This window comes from Carettochelys insculpta, chromosome 5 (assembly GCF_033958435.1).
Source record: "Carettochelys insculpta isolate YL-2023 chromosome 5, ASM3395843v1, whole genome shotgun sequence".
Lineage (NCBI taxonomy): Eukaryota > Metazoa > Chordata > Testudines > Carettochelyidae > Carettochelys > Carettochelys insculpta.
In genome coordinates this window covers 69,805,201-69,827,113 of record NC_134141.1, presented here as the reverse complement: position 1 = coordinate 69,827,113, position 21,913 = coordinate 69,805,201, and the positions used below count along the sequence as shown (strand labels likewise).

The following is a 21,913-nucleotide window of genomic DNA, read 5'->3' as shown; positions in this document are numbered from 1 at the left end:
GAAGAAAACTGAATTAAACGAGTAAGAAGGAAAAAGATTTGGTGCCATGTGTGATCACTGAAAAAACTGTCTGGTTACTACATACACCGCTACACATGAAGATACAATGCGGTCATGCTAGATCACTGCTGTAAGTCTATCAAGTTTAATATCCTGATGGTTAAAGAAAGAAGAAGGAAAAACAACGGCCCTGAATAACTTGGTAATGCATAGGCAGAGAGCAGAGGCAATTCCTTCCTGAACCCTGCATCCATCAACCTACACACTGAAGCATGAAATTTCTTTAACCCTTGCTTAGTATGTAAAACTGGAAACACCAATAAATAAATAAATAAAATCAAAGTCTTCCAGTCTGTTTTACACCACAGCTACATCTACAGTCAGAGGTCTATGGATGTGCCCTGTCCCTCAAAAAGTTAAAACCGTGAATGTGTCAGCCATAAAGGGTTTCTTTCCTATCTGAGATCAAATGCCTTTCTTTCAAGACAGCTTTATGGACTCCTTTGGCATCAATTTTATTTATCATCATTTGATTATCTTTTCAAGCTCAAGCTACTACTCTGGAAGATGATACTACATCTCTTGTGCAGTCTTATAAAAATCTCTCCATGTTTCATTCAATAGAATTTTGGGAGGATTTCAAGACATAAAAAGCAACATTAGAGTGTTAATGATTTTGCTAAATGTTATGCTTATCATTAAAGTCTAATTAAAAACACCTTTGTAAAATGGGAAATTTAAATGTAAAAAAAATGAAGGCTGAATAACAAATGCAAGTGACAGAAAACACAAAATTATCATTCATGTGTTTGAAGGGTAAAAGGGAGTTTCTGCATCTTTGGAGAAAATGCAAATATTAACTGGAGGGGAATGATGCTATATGCGCCATGTTCACATTTGTGTACTTTATGCTTCATGTTTTTAATGAAAGTCACAAAGCTATATTCAAAGGCAAGGATATGAAAACTCTAAGAATCACAATACTTTAAAAAACAAAGACCACAAAAAGTGCTGAATATAAAATGAGTATCATATTGTAAAACAAAGTACCTGAACAGATAATACCACTTCTCTGCAGCTTAGCCTTGCTTATCTCTCTTTCACTAAGGCTGTGTCTACACCAGCACCCGCCTTTCAAAAGGGGGATGCTAATGAGACACTTTGGGATATGCTAATGAGGTGCTGCAATGAATATGCAGTGTCTCATTAGCATTCCCCTTTTGAAAGCGGGGGTGCTCGTATAGACAGAGCCTAAAAGTTCAGACTCATCTCCTTGGATGTTTTCAAACACATTCCAATGTACAATATATCTTGTCAAACAGATTTTCAGCTTATCTGTACAACAGATTAGATTCTCCCCCAAGTATCCCCCAACCTTTAAAAAAAAAAAAAACAAGCAGTGTTTGTGTGTGTATATATATCCCTTTTCTTTTTTACCATGTAGCTAGCAGTAATTTCTGTTTTCATGCCTTTTCTTTCACTTCTCTTAACACCTGAGGATTCCATTACATATGAATTAGAAAGTTTACTTACACAGTAAATATTGGAGACTTGTGGTGAATTGTAGCAAAAATACTGTTATAGAGATGACAAGTTTAGCCTCCACATAATAGAGTTTCAGGAACGTATCTTCTCAGGAAAGCACAAATCATCACACAATTCATACAGGGTTTGAAATAAAAATGAATGGAACAAAAATAAAAATAGAAATATCATGTACTAATTGTTCCTTAAACTACCATATCATAATATGAAAACTTACTACATGAAGTGGCAATTAGACCGGTTCTTCTGGTTATTTTTGAAGCTATTACTGAAGTCAAACAGGTAACCACAAAATTCTTTTCATATACTCTAACTTTGTAAACTAGTTTGGAGAAATAGAGAAATTTTATTTCATGTTTTCACATTATACATTTTTCACTTCTGAAAGTGGAACTCAGATATAGGCATATTTTATAAAATCAGAGATTAGTCTTTGCCTCTCAACTTCTAACACTTCCATAACAGACACATCATTCTGCCTGAAATACATAACCCAGATGACTCTCAAAACTTCCCACAAAATACTTACCTCTAAACCTGAAAGTGATCATACATTTTTCAGAGGCACAATTGAATTTGATATTGAAACTTGCTGTATAGATTTGTCCTTTTTAAACCCCAGTAAAACCTGTCTATTAAGAAATCTAGAAGAATATTTTTATGCTAAAATTAATCAAAATATACCTGTATGCTGTCAATCTGGCACATGAAGCCAAAGAAATCCCTTATGTCACTCTGTGGAAATCAGTGGAGCTACAGCAAGGATGAATGAGACCCATGACTTTTAGTTTTTCTTTTCATGAGATGAACTTCAATTTTTATTCATACTTTAAATGGTAATTGTAAAGTACAACAAACAACGATGGCTTCCACAAGTAACCCTGGAGGAACTGAGACAACTGACAAGGGAGAGTGAAGTAGCTGCTCCACACTTGACTGAGACACAGCTACCTTTGAGTTCGTGTGGTAGAGCACAGGGCTTTCGCTGCTAAAGTTACAGGTTCATTCCCTCCTGCCAATGACCCAGGTGCGTCAGCCTTACACATACCTACTGCAGTGGTGCAGCTTGAAGTCCAAATGGACAGGGTGACTAATTCCCCCACCAAAGCAAATACAAAAAAAAAAAAAATAGGCAAAAACAACCCCAGACTTAAGAGGAACAATTGTAAAGAGAGTACCTGAGGTTAAAGAGCACTGAAATGACACAGGAGCAGAAATCCCAAACTTTTCTAATGACAAATTCTTACCATTGGATAATCCTAACAGATTCTAAATTGTTGGCCTAAATTTTCAAAACTGACTTTGATTTTGGGTGATTCAGTTATAGGTTCCCAATTTAAGATAAAATAAAGGAATCTAATTTCCAGAGGGTAAGTCCACAGTGATTCCAAACATTAGACCCCTTCAAACTGCCTCTAGTTGGCCATCAAAAACTTAAGGACCCTGATCACTAATTGCTCTGGAGAATGTAAGTTATTAATGAAGCTATAGATAGACTTGTCAGCAGTTGTTTATAAACTGAACTGTGGATTATTTTTAAGGATGTTATTTTTGTTCATTATTTCTTCATTTTGAGTTATGTATGCATCAAATAAAGGTCACCAGTCCACATATTCCAGACACGATAGATACAACTTGAAAAGGCAACAAAATCAGTACACAAATATAATTTAAGTGTAAACAGTATAATTCAGAACAACCCACTATCAGGAAACAAAGCAATCTAACGCTGTACCAAATTAACCTTCTCCTCCTGCAATTTTCGTCATATTCCCAAATGTCTGGAGTTAAAAAAAAGGTCAGGTTTGCCATCTGAAGATACACAAAGTTAACCTACTTTGGAGTGGGAGGTGAGCAAACTGTAAAACCATACGACTCTTAAGCCATTTTCATGGAAGGCACTATATCACAGCAGTTCCTTCTCAGGTCTACAAGTGAGACTTAGCTCAAACATCTCATGTGATTTCAGCTGTGGTAGTCTGGTGGACAGGAGGGTTCTAAGCTGTTTAGGGTTCTATCATCAAAACAAACACCTTAAGCAGGATCTGAAACCCACAAGTTATTAGTGAAGTGAATGGAGCATGGGTTGAGTATGTTCACAGTAATATATTGCACTTGATAAATAAGTTGAAATATTTTACCAACTTCAGTTTGTGGTTTTAAGATATGTTCCATGTGCATCTCTTGCCAATCTAATTTTAAAATGACAGACATAAATGATTGTTACAAAGTCTGTCTTGAAGAAGCACACTCATTTTTATTTGATCGGGAAAAAAAATTGTCTCCTAGCTGCACTGTGTGTGTGTATCATACGTACAATATACACACACATCCTCAGCTTTTAACAACTGTTTTTAAGCATTCAGTTATTCTGGCCACTTGGCGGTTTTGGATAGCACAAATGCCTTTCAATTAAGGACATTACAAAATGAGCATTTTTCAGATACGCCAAACTGGCTTTTGTGGTACACCATTTCTGCAACTAGAATCTGTTTCTCATGAAATATCAAACCTTTTTGCTTTCCACAACCCTGCCCAACAGAGGTCATGAAGCTCTTAAATTTTTACATATATATCTCCCCTGTGTGTACCAAAATCTTCTAATCTGGGCATTTAAATTCACCTTATTTTTCAGCAATTCCTCCTTACAAGAAGGTGTCCCTTAAAAGTTTTCACGATCGTGGGTAAGAAAAGTTGACTAAGCTAAAACATCCCAAATGTTTACTTTTGAACAGACTCAATGAGTGGACAACACTACCAAATAAATTTAGACTTATCAAGAAAAGCAACCCATTATGAAAATAATAGAAATACAATAAACCTGTTCATCAATTTACTAGAGCTTTGTTCTGTCTCCTGGAAATTTTAGATACAAGTTCCATTGTGCCAAGGACAGACCAGTCTTTTTACAGACACTTACCCTCTGACAGCATGAATAAGTCTCAGTGATGGATAGGCAGTTCGCACTTTCAATTTATTCTTAAGGATTAATGTATTAACCCACTCCACATGCTTCTCTCCGCCTTTGACCATGAAAGCAGGGATCCAAAGGACACTGTCATTCAGCATGGATAGTCTATGCACAAATTTTTCTCTGTCACTCTCATTCCGAAAGCCTCCAAATGCTCTTTGTACAACTGATGGATTCATGGTAATAAAATCAGATTTAGTTCCCACATCTGCAGCAAACTCCACCACAGGGGCTAGATTACACCTGAAGAGGAAGAAATTAATGGACAAATGAAAATAAATATGAACCATTAACTTAGATAAAGGTATGCATGAAGGAAAAGCTGAAAAATGAACATGTGAGACTCTTTCAAGTGAGGTGAGCAACAAAAACTCACTAATGGTAATCTGCATGATATTACTTAGTGCTCTATACAGCCTGGACGTTGTCACCATGTTCTAAAAAAAAATGGTTGGTGTAACCACCTGAGTGAACGAGATATTGTATAGTACATTTGAAATTCACACAGTTAATATTAAAAACAGAATGTGTTAATATGTAGACAAATACCTAACAGTGACAGCTCTTATAGCCATTGTTATTTTCCCTAGTGTGCATCTGTATAATTTATCTTGATAAAATTCCTTGGGGAAAGCTCAGTCTCTCAAAGGGAATCATGCCAAGCAAATAAGATTCATTTATTTTTGTTATCCATTGTGTGGCTGGTGTGAAATGCTGTAGTGTACAAATCACAAATAACTGTCAGTAAAATTCAAACTGGCCTGAATGGGTTTAGTTGTCAGTACAGCTGATTGATAAATTCTGACAACGAAAATTTAGATGAAAGTTTTCCTTTAAAGTTTCAAGTTTTGACCAACAGATTGACTGTGAAAATTACATCCCACTTTTTGACCAGCTGCAGTTAGCAGTGGTCCCTTGCCTTCTCCAGTCTCAAATGTGTTCCAGCCTTCTCCATCAACCTGTAATTTTTAATAATCACAATTTAAGCATAAAAGAGATCAGTCTCAAAGTTTTACTGTAATATACTGGTCATTAATCTAATCATTGGTAACATATCTATACATTATAACATCTGTAATGGCATTTAAAAACTTTTAATATATACATTGTATCTCCAGAAGTATGAGAGACTATATTTCAGGCACTGGACAAACAAGTATCAACATAGCAGGTTTTTTTCTTACTTGTTTCTGCAGTTGGTACTTTGCAAGAAAAATGTCCCACTATTCCACTGAACAATTGTTTTTGTGATAAAAATGAGATGTAATGTTTACAAAAATTGTCAGAAAAATGAATGTAGTGACTATTCTACAGTGTTCATCAGCATCATAAAATGGGCCCCTGGAGAACAATGATGAATTTATCCTCACAATACAGCCATGCCAGTCCAAGGCTGCAATCGCAAGAGCTGCCTTCCTCTCAGTTATTCTCAACGGCTATGTCTACACTAGAAGGATCTGTCGACTGTAATGTCTGTTGACAGAGCTGTGTCAACAAAACCTCTGTCAACACAGTGAATCTACACACAAAAGCAGATCGAAAGATGCTCTGTCAACAGAAGAGCTGATCAGAAGCTCTGCAAACAGGGCTTCTCAGTGAACCGGAAGCCCTCTCTGTCGACAGAAGAGTCTACATTGCATTTCTATCGACAGAACTCTGTTGACAGGAGTGTTATTCCTCAAACGTTTGAGGGATAACTTCATTGAGACAAATACAGAGTTCTGTTGAGACTCTGTTGACAGAAAGCTTTGTGTGTGAGTTATATAGACAGAAGACCCTTCCTGTTGACAAAACTCTGTAGCGTAGACACAGCCAAACAGTATAAGTTTAAACAAAGATAATTAAGTGTAAAGTAGGAGTTGAGGTGGACAAGCATACTGCGCCTACTTCATGTCTGTGGTGCAATGCAAAGGAAGTCACTAGTGTTCATACAGGTGCCAGAACAATTTCTAATTCTGAATGTGACCGTTGGCACTACTATAAATATAGTTATTGTAATAGAGATTTCATAAGACATGAGATTGGCATTGCAAGTTCTATTAGTTATATGTATAAACTGCTAGAATCACACAGATGTGAAGGATATGGTGTGAAAAATTGTATCTAAAATTGCACTGACACAGATTTGGCCAATATGTCTACCTCTTCTGATCTGGCAACTATTGCACTGCTTGAATAGTATCACGTCTCTTCAATTCCAAAGGTATTTTTCAGTTAGAAAATGATGCTGAAATGGACTTTCCTCAAAAACCTGAAAATAATTATAAGGGCTAAAATTTCATGAGTAATCACCAATTCACGAGAAATATGCCTATTACAAAAGGTTATGTTTATAATGGTGGCTTTTTTGGCATAATGTATCTATTAGTATACCTTTTATAAAAGGCAGCATCTCAAGAGTTTTCAAACCTGGGTTACAAAAGGTAATAAGCAAGCTGAAATCTACTCTTGAGTAATGGAGGTGTCCATGCTTCACTATATGCATAAAGCAATCTAAATGACTGGTTTCAGGGTTAGAGTTGCTGCAAATCTTTAGTGCTGGTGCTTGGTCCTCTCAAAACCTAGTCAGTTATTTTAGGGGCATAATTATGAATTTAAGAGAATCATTTAGGTACTCCATTTGAAGAACTGTTGTGACAGTAAAAGTATGGCAATGCCCCATGAAACTCTGGTTGTATGGAAGTACCTCGGTGTTGCTACCAAAGTTCCTACACTATTATTATTGTGGTAGACTAGCAATATAACACTAGCTGTTAACTGTAATACAGAATTGTGTTAAGATAATGAGCAATACTACCCTCGAAGAAACTGGTTGCTTTACAATAGTGTTAACAGACTTTGTTCACTTCCTGTTCAACAGGGTGTTTTTTTTTTCCCCCTAAATGTGGCTTACAGGAAAGCAGATAAGCAGTACTTAATGTTTCCTCAGTAGCTTAACAGCTTACAGAATAGTCTAGAAGCAATGCAAAATCTTGTAAAAATCTGTAAATTAAAAGTAACACATTCTTCACAAAGCAGCATACAGAACAATGGTTTCTATTATTCTAAGTGAACTATCCAAGACTTGACAAATAAAAGAACAAGCAATCCTGTAGCACCTTAAAGACTAACAACTTTATTTTTTACGTAAGGAGAAAGTTCTCTCATTACATAATAAATAAAGTTGTTAGTCTTTAAGGTGCTACAGAATTGCCCTTTTTTTTTTTTTGTGAAACTGCTGACTAACACTCTACACCTTCGAGACTATCATCCAAGACTACATTCCCAACAGGGATCAACTATATTTTTGATACCAAGCTGCCACTACCAGTCAACTTGTACTTCCAAAGGATTCTTGGAAATCCATCATTAAGGTGCCTTTCAGTATCTATTTTTTTTAAAATACACTTGTAATGCTGACAGACCTGGGTCACTGGCACCAGGGACTGAACCTGTGATCGGAGGGGCTAAAGCCCTGTGCTCTACCACGAGCTAAAGGCCAGCTGGCTCTCAACTGAGGCTGTAGAGCATCAACTTCACTCACCCTAGTATGAGGTCTCAGTGCCTCTGGGTACTACACACTCATCCCTCGTTAAATGAGTACTTCATTTATGAGCACTCACTTAAACGAGGGACACATTTACCTACCTTATTTCACTCTACGAGTGAACTTCCCCCACTCATACGAGCCTTACCCCCCTCCCTGTGGCTCCAACCCCCCTAGTCTGACCCCCCTCCCCCCGTCAGCCCCACAGCCCCAATCTGCTGCAGCCTGACCCCCTGCTGGCACCGCAGCCTGACACCCCACTGCTGCCTGTACTCCCCGTGGCCCCGCAGCCTCCCCCCCACCAGCCCCACACCACAGTAGCCTAACAGCCCTGCTGGCCCCATGACCAGACCCCCTGACTGCTTGACACACACACACCCCCAGGCAACCCTAAAGCACAACAGCCAGACCCCCTTACTGGCCCCACAGCCTGAACCCCGCCATGCCGCCTATACCCCTGGCAGCCCCGCAGCCTGACACCATGGCTGCCTGCATCCCAGCAGCCCCACACCCCTGCTGGCCCTGTGGCCAGACCCCCCTCCCCCCCCCATGGCCGCCTGTACCCCTGCGGCCAGACCCCTCTGTGGCCGTCTGTAACCCCTGCAGCCAGACCCACGCACGGCCACCTATACCCCCGTGGCTCCACCCACTGCCTGTAAACCCCGCGGCCTGAACCCCGTGGCCCCGCAGCCTGACCACCCCGCCAGCCCCAAACCCCCGCAATCCACCACCCTCCCTCCCACTCACAGCCACAAACGATCCCCAGCCTTTAACCCTCCCTAACCCAAGGTTCGCTCACCTCAAAAGCAGAGCCACCTGCTGCCACTCCTTCCCCAAGTTAGGAGCCACAGGAACTAATCAGAGACTTTAACATGTAATTTAAGAGGAATTTAGTGTCCCTCTTACGAACTTCTGCCTATGAACAGAAAGTTGGGAACCGACTGTGCTCGTATACCAAGGGATGAGTGTACTTGGGAGGCATGCACAGCGAGATCTCGGTATCTGCCTTCACTGAAGATTTCAGAATAGCATACTTAAAAAGAGATACCCTTCTGTAAAACTGGACATGAATGATTTCCATAGAGCTATTCAGTACTTGCATACATTATGTTTTCTTTTTTTTGGGAAAAAAATTATTGGCATTTTAGAGACTTATTATCAAATTATTCAGACTTCGCACAACGGGTATTTTTCATGAAATTTAGCAGTCATTTTCTGAATGACAACTACCCATATCTAAATGCATTTTTATCTGACATTAGACTTCACACATTCTGCATTTCATTATGTCTTTTACTAGACCATAAACTATGTTGCACATTTCCACTTTTCTACTCTAAAGAATCCACAATCATGTCATTTTTAATTCTTTTTGCAACACTCATATTCTAAAGATTTCAGTTGTTGTACTTTCCATTAAGGACTTCATGTTCTAAGAGGTACATTCATAATCCTTATAAAACCATATTGTGCACATGCATACAGTTCTAAATATATGTAGGTAACTTCCTGTATCTACTTGCAAATCCTTTTAGGAGTCCCCTCTCCCCCCCGACCCTGCCCCACACAGCTAATCCATGTACCAGAACAAAAATAGACTGTTCTCTATGTACCAGACTGTTCTCTTAGTTGACATTAATTATTTTCTACTATGTATTACACAAACCTGTTTCAGCACAGTATGCTGATTCAAGAAAGCAATAAGCATGTGTTTAAAATTGAGCATGGGCTCAAGTCTTACTGAAGCCAATGGACTTAAGCACACGCTTGAAGAAAAGCATAGGTTTCATACACTCCAGAATACAAATGCATGGGAACAGACTTTTTCGCTTTCCTGAATGGGGATCTCAGCTCAAGGGCACAGGAAAAACAAGAAATGGTATCTAAATTAGAAAATGCCATATTTTAATAATATGAAATTTTAATCATACTTCAAACTACCACAGCTTTTTGCCCAACTAATTTGCTTTTATCATGTTGTTAGTTCAATTCACTAAAAAGATATGCTTCTTACTCCACTTACTGTCTATGTAACCATAGTGCACTGCATCCAACCCCATTGCAGGGTATTGCTATAGTTCACCAGACTCCTTTATTGATCTGGGAGCGCACTCTGTGTAGCATGAGCTCAGAGACCAGCACTGAGAGTGCTCCAAGCACTGGGATCAATAGGTTTTAGCACTCAGCAAGTCCATTTTACCATGTATGCTGAGGAAATAACTGAAGGTTATTTCTGGCAGTCCTAGTAAAGTAGAAAAAGGAATAATCTAGGCACAATTATTTTACATAGTAATCAGTTCTTGTTGGGGCTTCTCCACAGTGTAAGCCTCCCAACCATATGTATTGTAGTCCCACACCAAACACTCTTTATCATCCTGTATATTGTTTCTGATGCTTCTGTGGCTCCCGACAGCAACAGGCAAGATACTGCTTCCTTGCCCAGCTCTCAGTCTGTCTGCTACAAGCCTTTACCTCAAAGCCTTCAGCTGCTGACTTTGGCCTATTGCTCTTGCTCCCACATGGCCTCTGTTGTTGTCCTAAGCCTGTTCACCCTCTACTCTCAGGGCAGAGTGACCAGACAGCAAGTGTGAAAATCAACAGGCAGCTATGCAAAAGAAAGCCAAGAGTATCCTTATAAAAATCGGAGGGGTAGCCATGTTAGTCTGGATCTGTAACAGCAACGAAGGGTCCTGTGGCACCTTATAGACTAACAGAAAAGTTTTGAGCATGAGCTTGCATGAGCACAGACTCACTTCATCAGATACCTTCATTGCTCTTATAAAAATCAGGACCTCTGGTTGCCTTACCTCGGGAATTCTTTTCCTTTTCTGCACTAGCAGGATTACAGAACCACAGGAATGCAGTGCTGGACAGGACTTCCACAGGTCATTTGAGGTAGGGCTAAATTTACCTAGACTATTTTTGACAGATGCTTCTATGATGCATCCTGCAAGCCAATGCTGAACTGTATAACACAATGCAGTCTATTTGCTAGATTCTTTCCCTCCAGGTCAGCCAGGGCAGAAGGTGATTAGCCAGTAAAAAGCCAGCAGGTTTATTGCAGAATTTTCCAGCACAGAACATTAAATGACAAGCTTCGGATTAAACTTTAATTTCTCCTGTTAATAAAAAGCGGTTGCAGAAGTGCCTGGTACCACTTAGCCGGACTGAGCAAGGAAAAGGAATATACAGTGGGCTACCTCCTCCCACCTATCCCAATATCGTTTACTTGCAACAACTGCACCACACGCAAAGTGGGATGAAGGGCTGTGCTTGCACAGGGAAGACAGCAGTGGTCTGTTGCTGAGGAGGGGAGGGGAGGAGAAAGAGGTCAGAGACTGCAGCAGAAGGTGAATGCTGGTCAGCTTTGCATTGCTGCTGACTCATCCCCAGCTCCAAAGAATGTGAAGTCTGAAGGCTATAAGGTGCAACCTCTGGGCATGGGAAGCCCCTCTGTGCCACACAGCAGCTGCAGGGAGTAGAAAATCCACCCTCCTGAGGCAGCATGGATCCAGGCATGCCTAGGAGGGGGAGAGTGGAGAGAAAGCGGCTAACTCCCCTGCCCCAGGTACAGGGAAGGACAGGCAGAGACAGAGTACAAGCAGTACATAGGGGAGGAGAAGGTGAGTTTGTGAGCAAAGCTGCTCTTCAGAGGATCTAGGAAGGGACAGGCAGAGTCTGGGGGCAAGCTGCAATCAGGGAGGGCAAGTTGGGAAGGGAAGAATATAAAATGACCTCCGGGCATGGGGAGGGGAGGAGGAAGACGCACAGGGAGGTGAGAGAATTTAATTGTCTCATGTAGCAGCCAGGCTGAGAGCAGAAGTATGGGCACCAGGCTGGAACAGTTTCATGTTGTGGAGTTACTGGGGGTGGAGGGAGACTCTATGCTCGCTGGAAAGGGGATGAGCAGATGCAATGCAGGGCAGCTCGAACGAGGCTCAAGGCCTGGAAGAAGATGCAAAGTTAGGATCACTGCAGCAGGGGCAGGAGACAGCTAAAGCCCAAGATGCTGTGCTGGATAATCCAAGGAGCCTCAAGGACTGAGGGAGGGGTTTGCTCAAGGGAAGCATACAGGTGTGCAGGGTGTGTGAGTTAAGGATCAGTCAGCAGTGCTTTGTGGTAGGTGTCAGTGAGGTTGTTTCTGAGCTTGTTTCCCAGCACCTCAGGCTTCCAAAGTGCACGAAGAATCAAGGTGATGTTCTCCCTTGAGCACAAGGGATGGAGGTAATGTCAATTCCAGGGGTGAGTGTGATCTGCAGCAGATGTGGGGGGGTGACTGGCGTAGGGGATCATCCTGCCTTGCACTGTGGCAATGGGTCTCAGTGAGATCAGGGGTCTGGTCTCCACCTGTTCCTCTTGGAGTTCACTTGGGGTAGGGAGGAGGACTGGGCCTAGGTAGCAAATACTTCGGAGCAAGGAGCAGGAGTCCCAGAAACCAGGGCTTATGTCCCCACTTATTGGTATTACACAGTTGCTGTGGACAGGCTAACCTGCAGTTAGTGCAGCAACTTTAAGCATCTAGCTGTGAGGAGTCTGGATGGGGTGACAGGGTGGGCCTGGCCTGGGTTAAAGTATGGGCAGCTTGACATGGACACATGTGGCAGACCCCCTGCATGAGTACAGAAGCCCATGTTGGGAATGAAGCTCCAGGACACATTCTGGAAATATAACTTCCTGGGATACAGGGGGGTTCTGGAAGAAATGTCTGTGGATAGCCCTGCATGCAGCCCTTAGTATGGTTAGGCTGGGGCTGGTGACCCGTGGGAGTTCATCTACTCAGTACAATCAAAGGTAAAATTCTGAGAGAAGAATATGGGGCCATACTGTTCCTGTTGCACAGGGCGGTGCTGGCAGACGGTGAACATTGAGAAAGCAAGCAAAACTGGGAGCTGCCCAAGCACCCAGGAGTGCCTAGAACATGGGAAAATTGAGAGACTGCTAATCTCATCTAGGCAGGTGTTACAGTACAGACTTACTCAGACACAGAAGCCCTGCCTTATTTAAGTATATGGGCATAAACAGGCAGGCATATACTATGTTTCAGGACATGTCCTGGTTTAATTAAGAGGGGCCGTTCCGATTAAAGGCAGCAACACTGTTGGGGGTTCAGTAAAACATATCTCATCACACGCTGTGGTTGGAAAGGAAGGCACCAAGAGAGCCAGGAGTTCACATAGACAATGGCGTGTTCACACCCTAACAAACTTAGGACGAGCTCGAGTCATATATTTGCTGTGTATTAAATGATGGTAGCTGATTTTGCAGGACATAGAAATCCAGACACATTTGGGAGGCACATTTGGGGACCACCTGTTGCCAGAGCAATACAGGAATATTATACAGAAGACAAAGGGAAAAGCTCAAGTGTCACCTGCAGCTTTGGTTCTGTTGGAACAAGGCCTGGGACACAGAGCACAAGCTGAGGAGGGTGACAAGCTGGTGGTGGTGTATTAGGCATGCGGGCCAATTCCAGTTTGGCCAGAAGTGCTAAGGGTTCTCCTATGGAATTTGCCTGCACTGTTCACTTCATCTGCCAGGTAGTCCCAGACATCTACAAGGACCTGATTAAAATCCATACCAAGTATCTCCTTTTGGTATACTGTTTAAACCTCTGCTCTCAAATACAGTTCTTTCCAGGAACTCCCTTTAAGCTTCAGAAGCACAAGCTTACCTTAACAAAAAGAGTATCACCACCACATCAGCCAATCTGCAAGGAAGCAAAACTAATTCATCCATGCCAAGAAGGGGAGATCTGAATACAAGAAATCTCTTAAATCACATATTAAAGTTTGCAAAATGAAAACAAGACAAAAGTATTGGTTATAGTTTTACACTGCAGATGGACTTCAGGAAGCAAGGGGAGTGGCTCTACCTAGGAGCACAGGAAAAAATTTAGTAACAATATGTTTTGTGGAAAGCTACAGGGCTACAGCTTCCTCTTTACAAATTCCTTATTGCAGCCTATTTTTAAATGGACTGTGATGGAAAGAGGAATTGCCCTGGAAACTAGAATGTTACAAAGAGTTGTTTTATTTTGTGCCTTTGTTTTTGAATTCATTAAGTTTCATGTTGGGAAATGGTTCTAGTCTTTGAGATTGAAGGAATAAATATTTCCATATGAAAAAAACAAAACAGAGGGGAAAAAAACCAGTTTGGCAGCAGCTTCAGCTCCTTCTCCCGGCCCTTACCACCCCCTTGTTCTGACAAGACAATTCAACTATATTAATTCCTTGCATCTCCCAGTCCTTAGAAAGATTCTCCTGGGTCTGAAGGTGCAGAAAGTTTAACTGTTGTGGCCTCCATCTGAAGAAAAAAAATAAAGTGGAGGGGAGGGTCATAATACAAGCATTTACTAGTATCCACTCCACTGAATACAAAGCAATACATCTGGATTTCAGAGCTTGCAACTGTTCCTGTCAGATGAACTAAAATAATGTCCAAAATCCTAATGCAGCAATGCTCATCATCCCATAAAAAGATTATCCAGGAACTTATGGGCCAACAAACCTACCTTTATCATCATATTAAAAGCTAGAGCAAATAATAAGGATTAAAGAATCTACTGAGAAAAAGTAAGCAGCGGGAAGATGCTTAGGGTAAGTAAACATCTAGGCTACATATAAAACCACCCATACAGTTAGTACAGACTAAAATTTCATACAAGTACTTGTTTACACTCCTCCATATACTATATCAGTGTTTCTCAATCTAGGCCTGTCAGCCTTCTAGAGGAAGGGGGCTATGGATGGAATAGGAGGGTTGTACATGTGAGACTGCCATTACAGCATGACAAGCAGGGGCCTCATGAAGCTAAGATTTATGCTAAAGCCCAAGTGCAACCCAACCTGAAACTCGGCCAAATGCTTGGGGCCAAAAGCAGACTCCTTTTTGAAAGGTTGAGACGCACCAACTTAAAGGAAGAAGTAGACAGCCCAGTGATCAGATTTGCTTGTAAAACTGTGGCTAGACTAACATAATGGACAAATAAATTCAGTAGCCAGTAAAAAAAACAGAATAATGGAAATTAAGATATAATAGATAACCTATGAGTTGGTTCACATGGGGAGAAAAAAAAAAAGATTCTCAAGCATAAATTGTTCGTTTCCTTTGTAAGAAAAGATACTCTGTATATAGATGTGGGGTGATAAGAACGAACAAATTGAACATGAGCATGAACACGCCACCATGAAAGAAGCCAAAGCACTGAAATACAAACGAACCACATCCTGTGATGCACGGAGCACAGGCTATGTGCATGCCTGCAGAGTCCTTAAACCTGAACTGCCTGCACTGTCCAAGAACAGTCCCCGTTAGTGACCTTAAGCTCCAGAGACCAGAAGAGTTAAATCATGCAGCCAAAACTAGCATTGTACATATTCCTCCTTTAGCCATGATCCCTGACTCCTTACACTGAGGTCGAGAGAGAGAATAGGGATTCCTACACCATTGGAGGATCTACTTTATAGAGAAATGATCCACGATGGACTCATTATGCTGGCTTATGGCCAGACTAACCCTGTTGTACAGTGAGATCAGAGAACTGAAGAACCTCATAAGAAACCTATTGCAATCACATTCACAGAAGCAACAGCCACATATAGATTTTATTATTTCACAGTGATGCAGTGGAATAGGCTTGGTGACCAATACACACATATCCATATTCAAGTATTTATGGGCCAAATCCTGCAGTCATTTCTCAAACAAGTAAAATCCGAGCAAGGACCTCAGGATCTGGCTGTACACATTTTCAGTATATTAACCCATTGCCAAATTTGCGCACCTGTCAATCAATGAGTTGGTTGAAAGACTGTCTGACGTCTGTTGCCAGCATCAATCAGATCCCATACAGAGCACTGCTGTGCAGTGTTTCCTCTTTCAACAAACCATTCCTTGTGGATCAAAGGATAATATCCCACCATATGGTATTAACTTCAGGTGTATTCTGAAAGCCAAAATATTAATATTAACCTATTGCTGGGACTGCTGCTGTGGTTTGTCGAACACCACCACAAGGAAATTTCAGCTACCAACATGGGTGAGAAGAAGGAATAGAGGAGGGGCAGGTTGGCTGGGCTCTATACTAGGTGCCATCAGGGTGCAACTTCAGGGAGCTGCTACGCCAATTCTTCAGCTAGCTGCTAGGTGGAAAAGTTTCCAGCTATTGCACACACACCTGATTGGTATGCACATGAACAAGCACTTGAAGAATTATATTAATTCATCTCACTGACAACCTACAGATGGGCCTAAAGAATCCAAAGCCTTCACAGCCTTATCTGAATCTGGAATTGAACCTGAAGGGTCAGGTGTATATTCTGGTATTTGTTTTAAACTTGCTGCCTTTTGTTTGGGTATGTGAAGGGATTAACACCATGTTCTTATTCAGCTTCTCCATGTCATTCATGATTTTACAGAATTCAGTGATCTCTACACCTTAGTTGTCTCTTTTTCTTCCAAGCTGAAAAGACTCAGTCATTTTAATGTCACTTTACATGGAAGCTGTTTCACAACCTTAATCCCTTTTGATGTCCTTTGCTGTACCTTTTCAAATTCTACCTTTCTTGAGATGGGATGACCAGAAGCATTAAAGATATGCAGCACCAAAGACATCAGCAAACAATTGATTGATACAGTGGAATAATTTTTTTAATCTATCCTTTTCCTAATGGTTCCTAATTTTGCTAACTTTTTACTTGTCACTGCGTGTTCAGTGGATGTTTTCAGAGAACTATCCATAATGACTCAAAGGTCCCCTCCTTGAGTTATAATACCTAATTTGGAGCCCATCATTTGGCATGCATAGTTGGGATTATGTTTTCCAATGTGAAATATTTTGCACCTGTCAACCCTGAATTTCACCTGCCATTTTGCTGCTGTCACCCAGTTTTGTGAGATCTATTTGTAACTCTTCACAATCTGCTTTGGATGTCATGATCTTGAGAAGTTTTGTCTTGTCTGCAATTTTTGCCATTTCATTCTTTAGCTCTTTTTCCAGATCATTTATTAAAATGCAGATGAACACTGGCAGCTGTTCTGATCACCGGGGGATACATCTCTCCATTCAAAAAAACTGACTATTTTTTCCTATCCTTTATTTCCTGTCTTTTAACCCATCACTGAACCATGCCAGGGAACTTCCCTCTTATCCCACTAGTAAGGCTATGATTCTGTCACAGAGAGCATGGAATCTGTGAATTTAGGGGAAACCTGTCATGTCTCCTGGGGCTTCCCATCAGAAAAATTGACTGGTGGTCACCCCTTAGGCCACAGGAACAACTGACTGGCAGTCAGCCCTAATGCTCCTGGAGTGTTCTCTTTGCCCTTCCTCACCTCCAGGATATTATTTTAGTAAAAGTCTAGGATAAGTTGCAAATGTCTATGATTTTTTGTTTGTGGCCCATGACCTGTCTGTGAGTTTTACTAAAAATACCCTGACAGACTAACAGCCTTCGCCATGACAGCTTACTATATTTCAGAGCTTTTCACGTGGAACTTTGTCACAGGCTTTCTGAAAGTCCAAGCAAACCGTTTCCAACGGATCTCCCTTCTCCACCTATTTGTTGATCCCCTCAAAGAATTTTAATGGAGTGATGAGGTTGGATTTCTCTTGACGAAAGCCACGGTAATGCTACCCTCATAAATCATGTTCAGCTCCGTGTTTGACTATTCTGTTCCTTGTTTCAGTCAAACAATTTGACTGCTACTGAAGTTAGGTTTTCTGGCCACTAATTGACAGGATGGCCACTGAACTTATTTATTTATTTTTAATGGGTCCCTAGTAGCTATCATCCAGACACCTGGTACATAAGATGACTTAAATGAGTTAAATAGTGATTTAAATAACTTGATAGTTCTGCAATTTCATATCCGAGTTCCTACAGAACTCCTGGGTGAATACCATCTGCTCCTGGCAATGTATTACTGCTTAATTTACCAATTTGTTCCAAAGCCTCCTCCACTGACGACTCAATCTGGAACAGTTCCTCAGATTTGTTACCTAAAAATACTGGCACAGGTGTGGAAACATCCCTTGCACTCCCTGCAGTGAAGACTGATGTAAAGTATTGATTTAACTTCTCCACAGTAGCTCTGTCATCCTTCAGTGTTCTGTCAGCACTTCAGTCCTCCAGTGGCCCCACTGATGGTTTAGCAGGCTCCCGGGTTTTGATGTAATTCTTTAAAAAATTGCTATTGTCTTATTTTTGGTTAGTTGAAGTTCAATTTCTTTCTTGGCCTGCTTAAGGGTACTTTTGTAGGTGGCTTGCCAGAGAGTTAATTCTCCTTTCTGTTTTCCTTAGTAGGATTTAACATCTAGTTTTTAAAGGATGCCTTTTTGCCACTACCCCAGTGTGGCTCAAACTGCACAGAGGAACGTTTGGATGCAGTAATGGTGCAGAGGGACATTCAGGATTTGGGGGGAATGTCACCCAGCCCTACTGTGCCCCCTGCAGCTGCACCACTCTGCCCCACTCCAGCCCCACTTCCGTTCACGGCTTCACCTGTCATCCCCGTGATACTCCACGCCCTGTGCCAACCCTAGCTCAGCTCATCTTTCAGCTCATACTTCGCTGAGCCAGTTCTGTGGTCACTGAAGGGAATGCACACAGATTCCATTACTTGAAGGGATGGAGGTACAAGAAGAAAAGTTTGGGCATCACAGCTTTATGTTCTTCTTTTATTTTGTTATGTGGCAAGGACCCTTCTTTCCTTGGCCAAAATTTGGGCCAGGCTTGGGCTTAACAGTAGGCTTCTGGGGCAGGGAGCCTGGCCACTCCTTCTAGGCCTGCCTCCCTCCCTCCCCTGATGTCTCTAAACTCTATGTCCCTTCCTCTCTTACCTTCCCCCAGCCCCATCTGCATCTCCTCTCTGGGGAGGCTTCTAAAGGTTTACAGCTGGCCTGGAGTCAGCTGGCTCCAATCTGCCTGCTCCAGTTCCCTGACAGTTATTTCCAATTGTCCTGCAGTCCTCCACCTATGATTAGGAGGCCTTTTACCTTTTTTGGGACTGCCTTTTTTCTACTCTGTAGCAACCCTTTGTCCTGATCTTGTCACAGTTGATGAGCCGCAATGACATGCGTTGATCCTTTTTTTATTATATGGAATATACAGTTAAAGCCTCTAGTGTGGTGTTTTTAAAACTTCCACACAGCTTACCAGCATTTCACTTTTGAAACTGTACCTTTTTATTTCCTTTTGACTAGCTTCCTCATTTTTGTGTGGTTTCCCCTTTCTGAAGTTAAACTGAAAGGGGGTTGTGGGCTTGTTTGATATTTCTCCCACCCCAGGATGTTACATGTATTTATATTATTCCTGCCTTTACCACATGGTTCATCTATGCTCACCTCTTGGAGCAGATCCAATGAGAGCCTCTTCTTGGGGGGGGGGGGGGGGGGGGGGGGGGGGGGGGGGGGGTCCAGGGCTAGCTAGTCCAAGAAGTTTCTAGCCACCATAAATGACTGCTAGCTCTATCCTCATCTACATACTGATGGAATGGGATATAAAAGTTTTACTAGTAATCTCCCTCTCCACCTTATAGTCTCTATTCTCTCTGAGCATTTCACTATCACCATACTGGTTATGCGGGTGGTAGCATAGTCCTACTGATAATGTTCATATTATTCAAGCATAGAATTATTCTCTAGAGATTCCATAGCAGAGTTTGACTTACAATTTTTACTATATTTGACTCTGCTTTCTTTCACATACAGAGCAAGTTCACCCCCACCCCCACCACAACCTACTCAGTCATTCCTATATATAATATCATCACCATGTCCCACTACTTATCACTTCACCAAGTTTCTATTATGCCAGTTACATTAAAATCATCACAAGCTAGTTGACTTCCAACATTTGTATATAGTAGAAGCACTTATAAAGTGTGTCACTTTTTAGCAGTCTGCCATAATGTGATGTAACCTAATGAGACTCTTTCATTTGACTGTTTCTCTTTAGTTCCTAGCTGGACTTTACCATCATCGAGATTTCAGGTTTCATGAGGATACTAAGACTCTTCTTTAATTGATCCTCATCCCTTGTAAGGGATGTCCTTATCCAAACTGTGCACTCCAGACCTGTTGGTCTTCCCTCAGGTTTGAGGGGGTTCCCCCCCACCTTAATGGTGTTATTTCTTCATAAAAGAACACAAGAGTTCTAACAATGGCAGCAATTTGAGAAGGACATAGTTTGGAGCCCTCAGGATTCTAGAATTTTTGGGTTCCTGCCATAAGCTAGAGCAAAGTGCTCAAGTTTAAGGCAGCTTCCCAGCAGCTCCTGCTCGGCTACTCCAGAGTTTGCACAGGCCAGAATCTGTGATAGTCATCGGCTTGCTATTGACACAGCCTCTTCCAAGCATCTCTCTTCTATCAGCTTAGCATGTGCATAGCTGGCATGGAACTTCCAGATGTAATCATATGCTGTGCCTGTGCTAGGGAAAGTTTTCCCAAGGCCCCTGTGACTGCATAATTCCAGCTCCTATAAACACTAGCATACAAAGGCCAGATCTGCCCTTATGATCTATCATGTTGATGGTATCATTTGTTAACTATTCTCCAGTGAAAGATTTGTGAAAAGAATTCAGAGTTCAAGACAGGTTTCATTAAGAAATAATGTAATGTTTTCTCTAAGGCAAGTTGCCCTCAAGTTTCCTCATTTCTAGTACCCTTCTTTTTACTTTAAGAAACAGGAATTTACACTTACGACCACTAAGTTCCTTGTTCCTGCAGTAACAGTGACTGAGATGGGGGCTTTTCATTTGAGGCAACACAGTGAACTGAGGGGTTGAGTCTAAATGGAATTAAACACTTAGACAAAGCGATGACACTATTTACTTCTGTAGCAGCAGACTTTCCTGCATAGTCACCTATGACCCTTTGAAGAAGTACTACTGTTTCCAGTAGAGTTCTTCTGACACTGTTATAAAGAAATACATTCATATAATTGAAATGCTGCTTCATAATTCATGCAAAAATGAATGAAACTTATCACACAAAGCCAAAAACATGTAAGCTGCAGCTCCCACCCTGTGTATAACTCCATCTCCTTGCAGTTTTACTTATTCTATAGAAGAGGATTTGCCTAGATAGCAGATCTCACAATACTAGCTTTTTTATAAAGCTTTATTGTAGCTAATTTCAGAGCCATTGTGTTGCTCAGTGGAGAAAAGCTAAATGATTTTTCATCTTCTGAGGTTTGTACAGTTCAACTAGTTCCCACTCATACAGAAAAAAGGAACTTTGGGGCTGTGAATAGCAAGTAGTAGTACTTGGGATATGGAGAGAAAGAGGAAAGGGGAAGTGTTTATACAGGAGCTGTGAGGGAGGAGGTGGAGGGTTAGCAAAAAGTCAAGGATAGGTTTTTAGTCACAAAACTCAGCTAAAGATGTGGGATAGGGAAGCAAACGTATTACAGAATGGGTTCTAGAGTTCAGATTACAGTTTGATACTACTGTTTCGGAGACTTTTACATAGTAATGGAATTACAGTGTTTTTAAAAAGATTTTCCTCCACAAGTTACAGAACTTTAAATTTATCTTTGCTTGTGATTAAGAAAATGTTTAACTATTAATGGAAATTTCACCTACTCTTTTAGGTCTCTACTCCAGGAAAACCATTTAAACAAAAAAAACCACACACAGGCGTGTCTACACTAGCCCAAAATCTTTGAAATGGCCATGCAAATGGCCATTTTGAAGTTTACTAATGAAGTGCTGAAATACATATTCAGCGCCTCATTAGCATGCCGGCGGCCACGGCACTTCAAAATTGATGCGGCTCACCACCGTGCGGCTCATCCAAATGGGGCTCCTTTTCAAAAGGACCCCAGCTACTTCGAAGTCCCCTTATTCCTATCTGCTCATAGGAATAAGAG

The 21,913-nt window shown here is 41.4% G+C and overlaps 1 protein-coding gene across 1 annotated transcript in view; it reads right to left on the bottom strand.

The window, feature by feature from the left end:
* The window catches only part of ST8SIA4 (ST8 alpha-N-acetyl-neuraminide alpha-2,8-sialyltransferase 4), a 107,800-nt gene that overhangs the window by 43,022 nt on the left and 42,865 nt on the right, over positions 1-21,913 (bottom strand). The window contains exon 4 of the mRNA XM_074994193.1: positions 4,466-4,759. Coding sequence (XP_074850294.1) covers positions 4,466-4,759 — 294 coding nt within the window. The remainder of the gene's footprint in view (positions 1-4,465; positions 4,760-21,913) is intronic.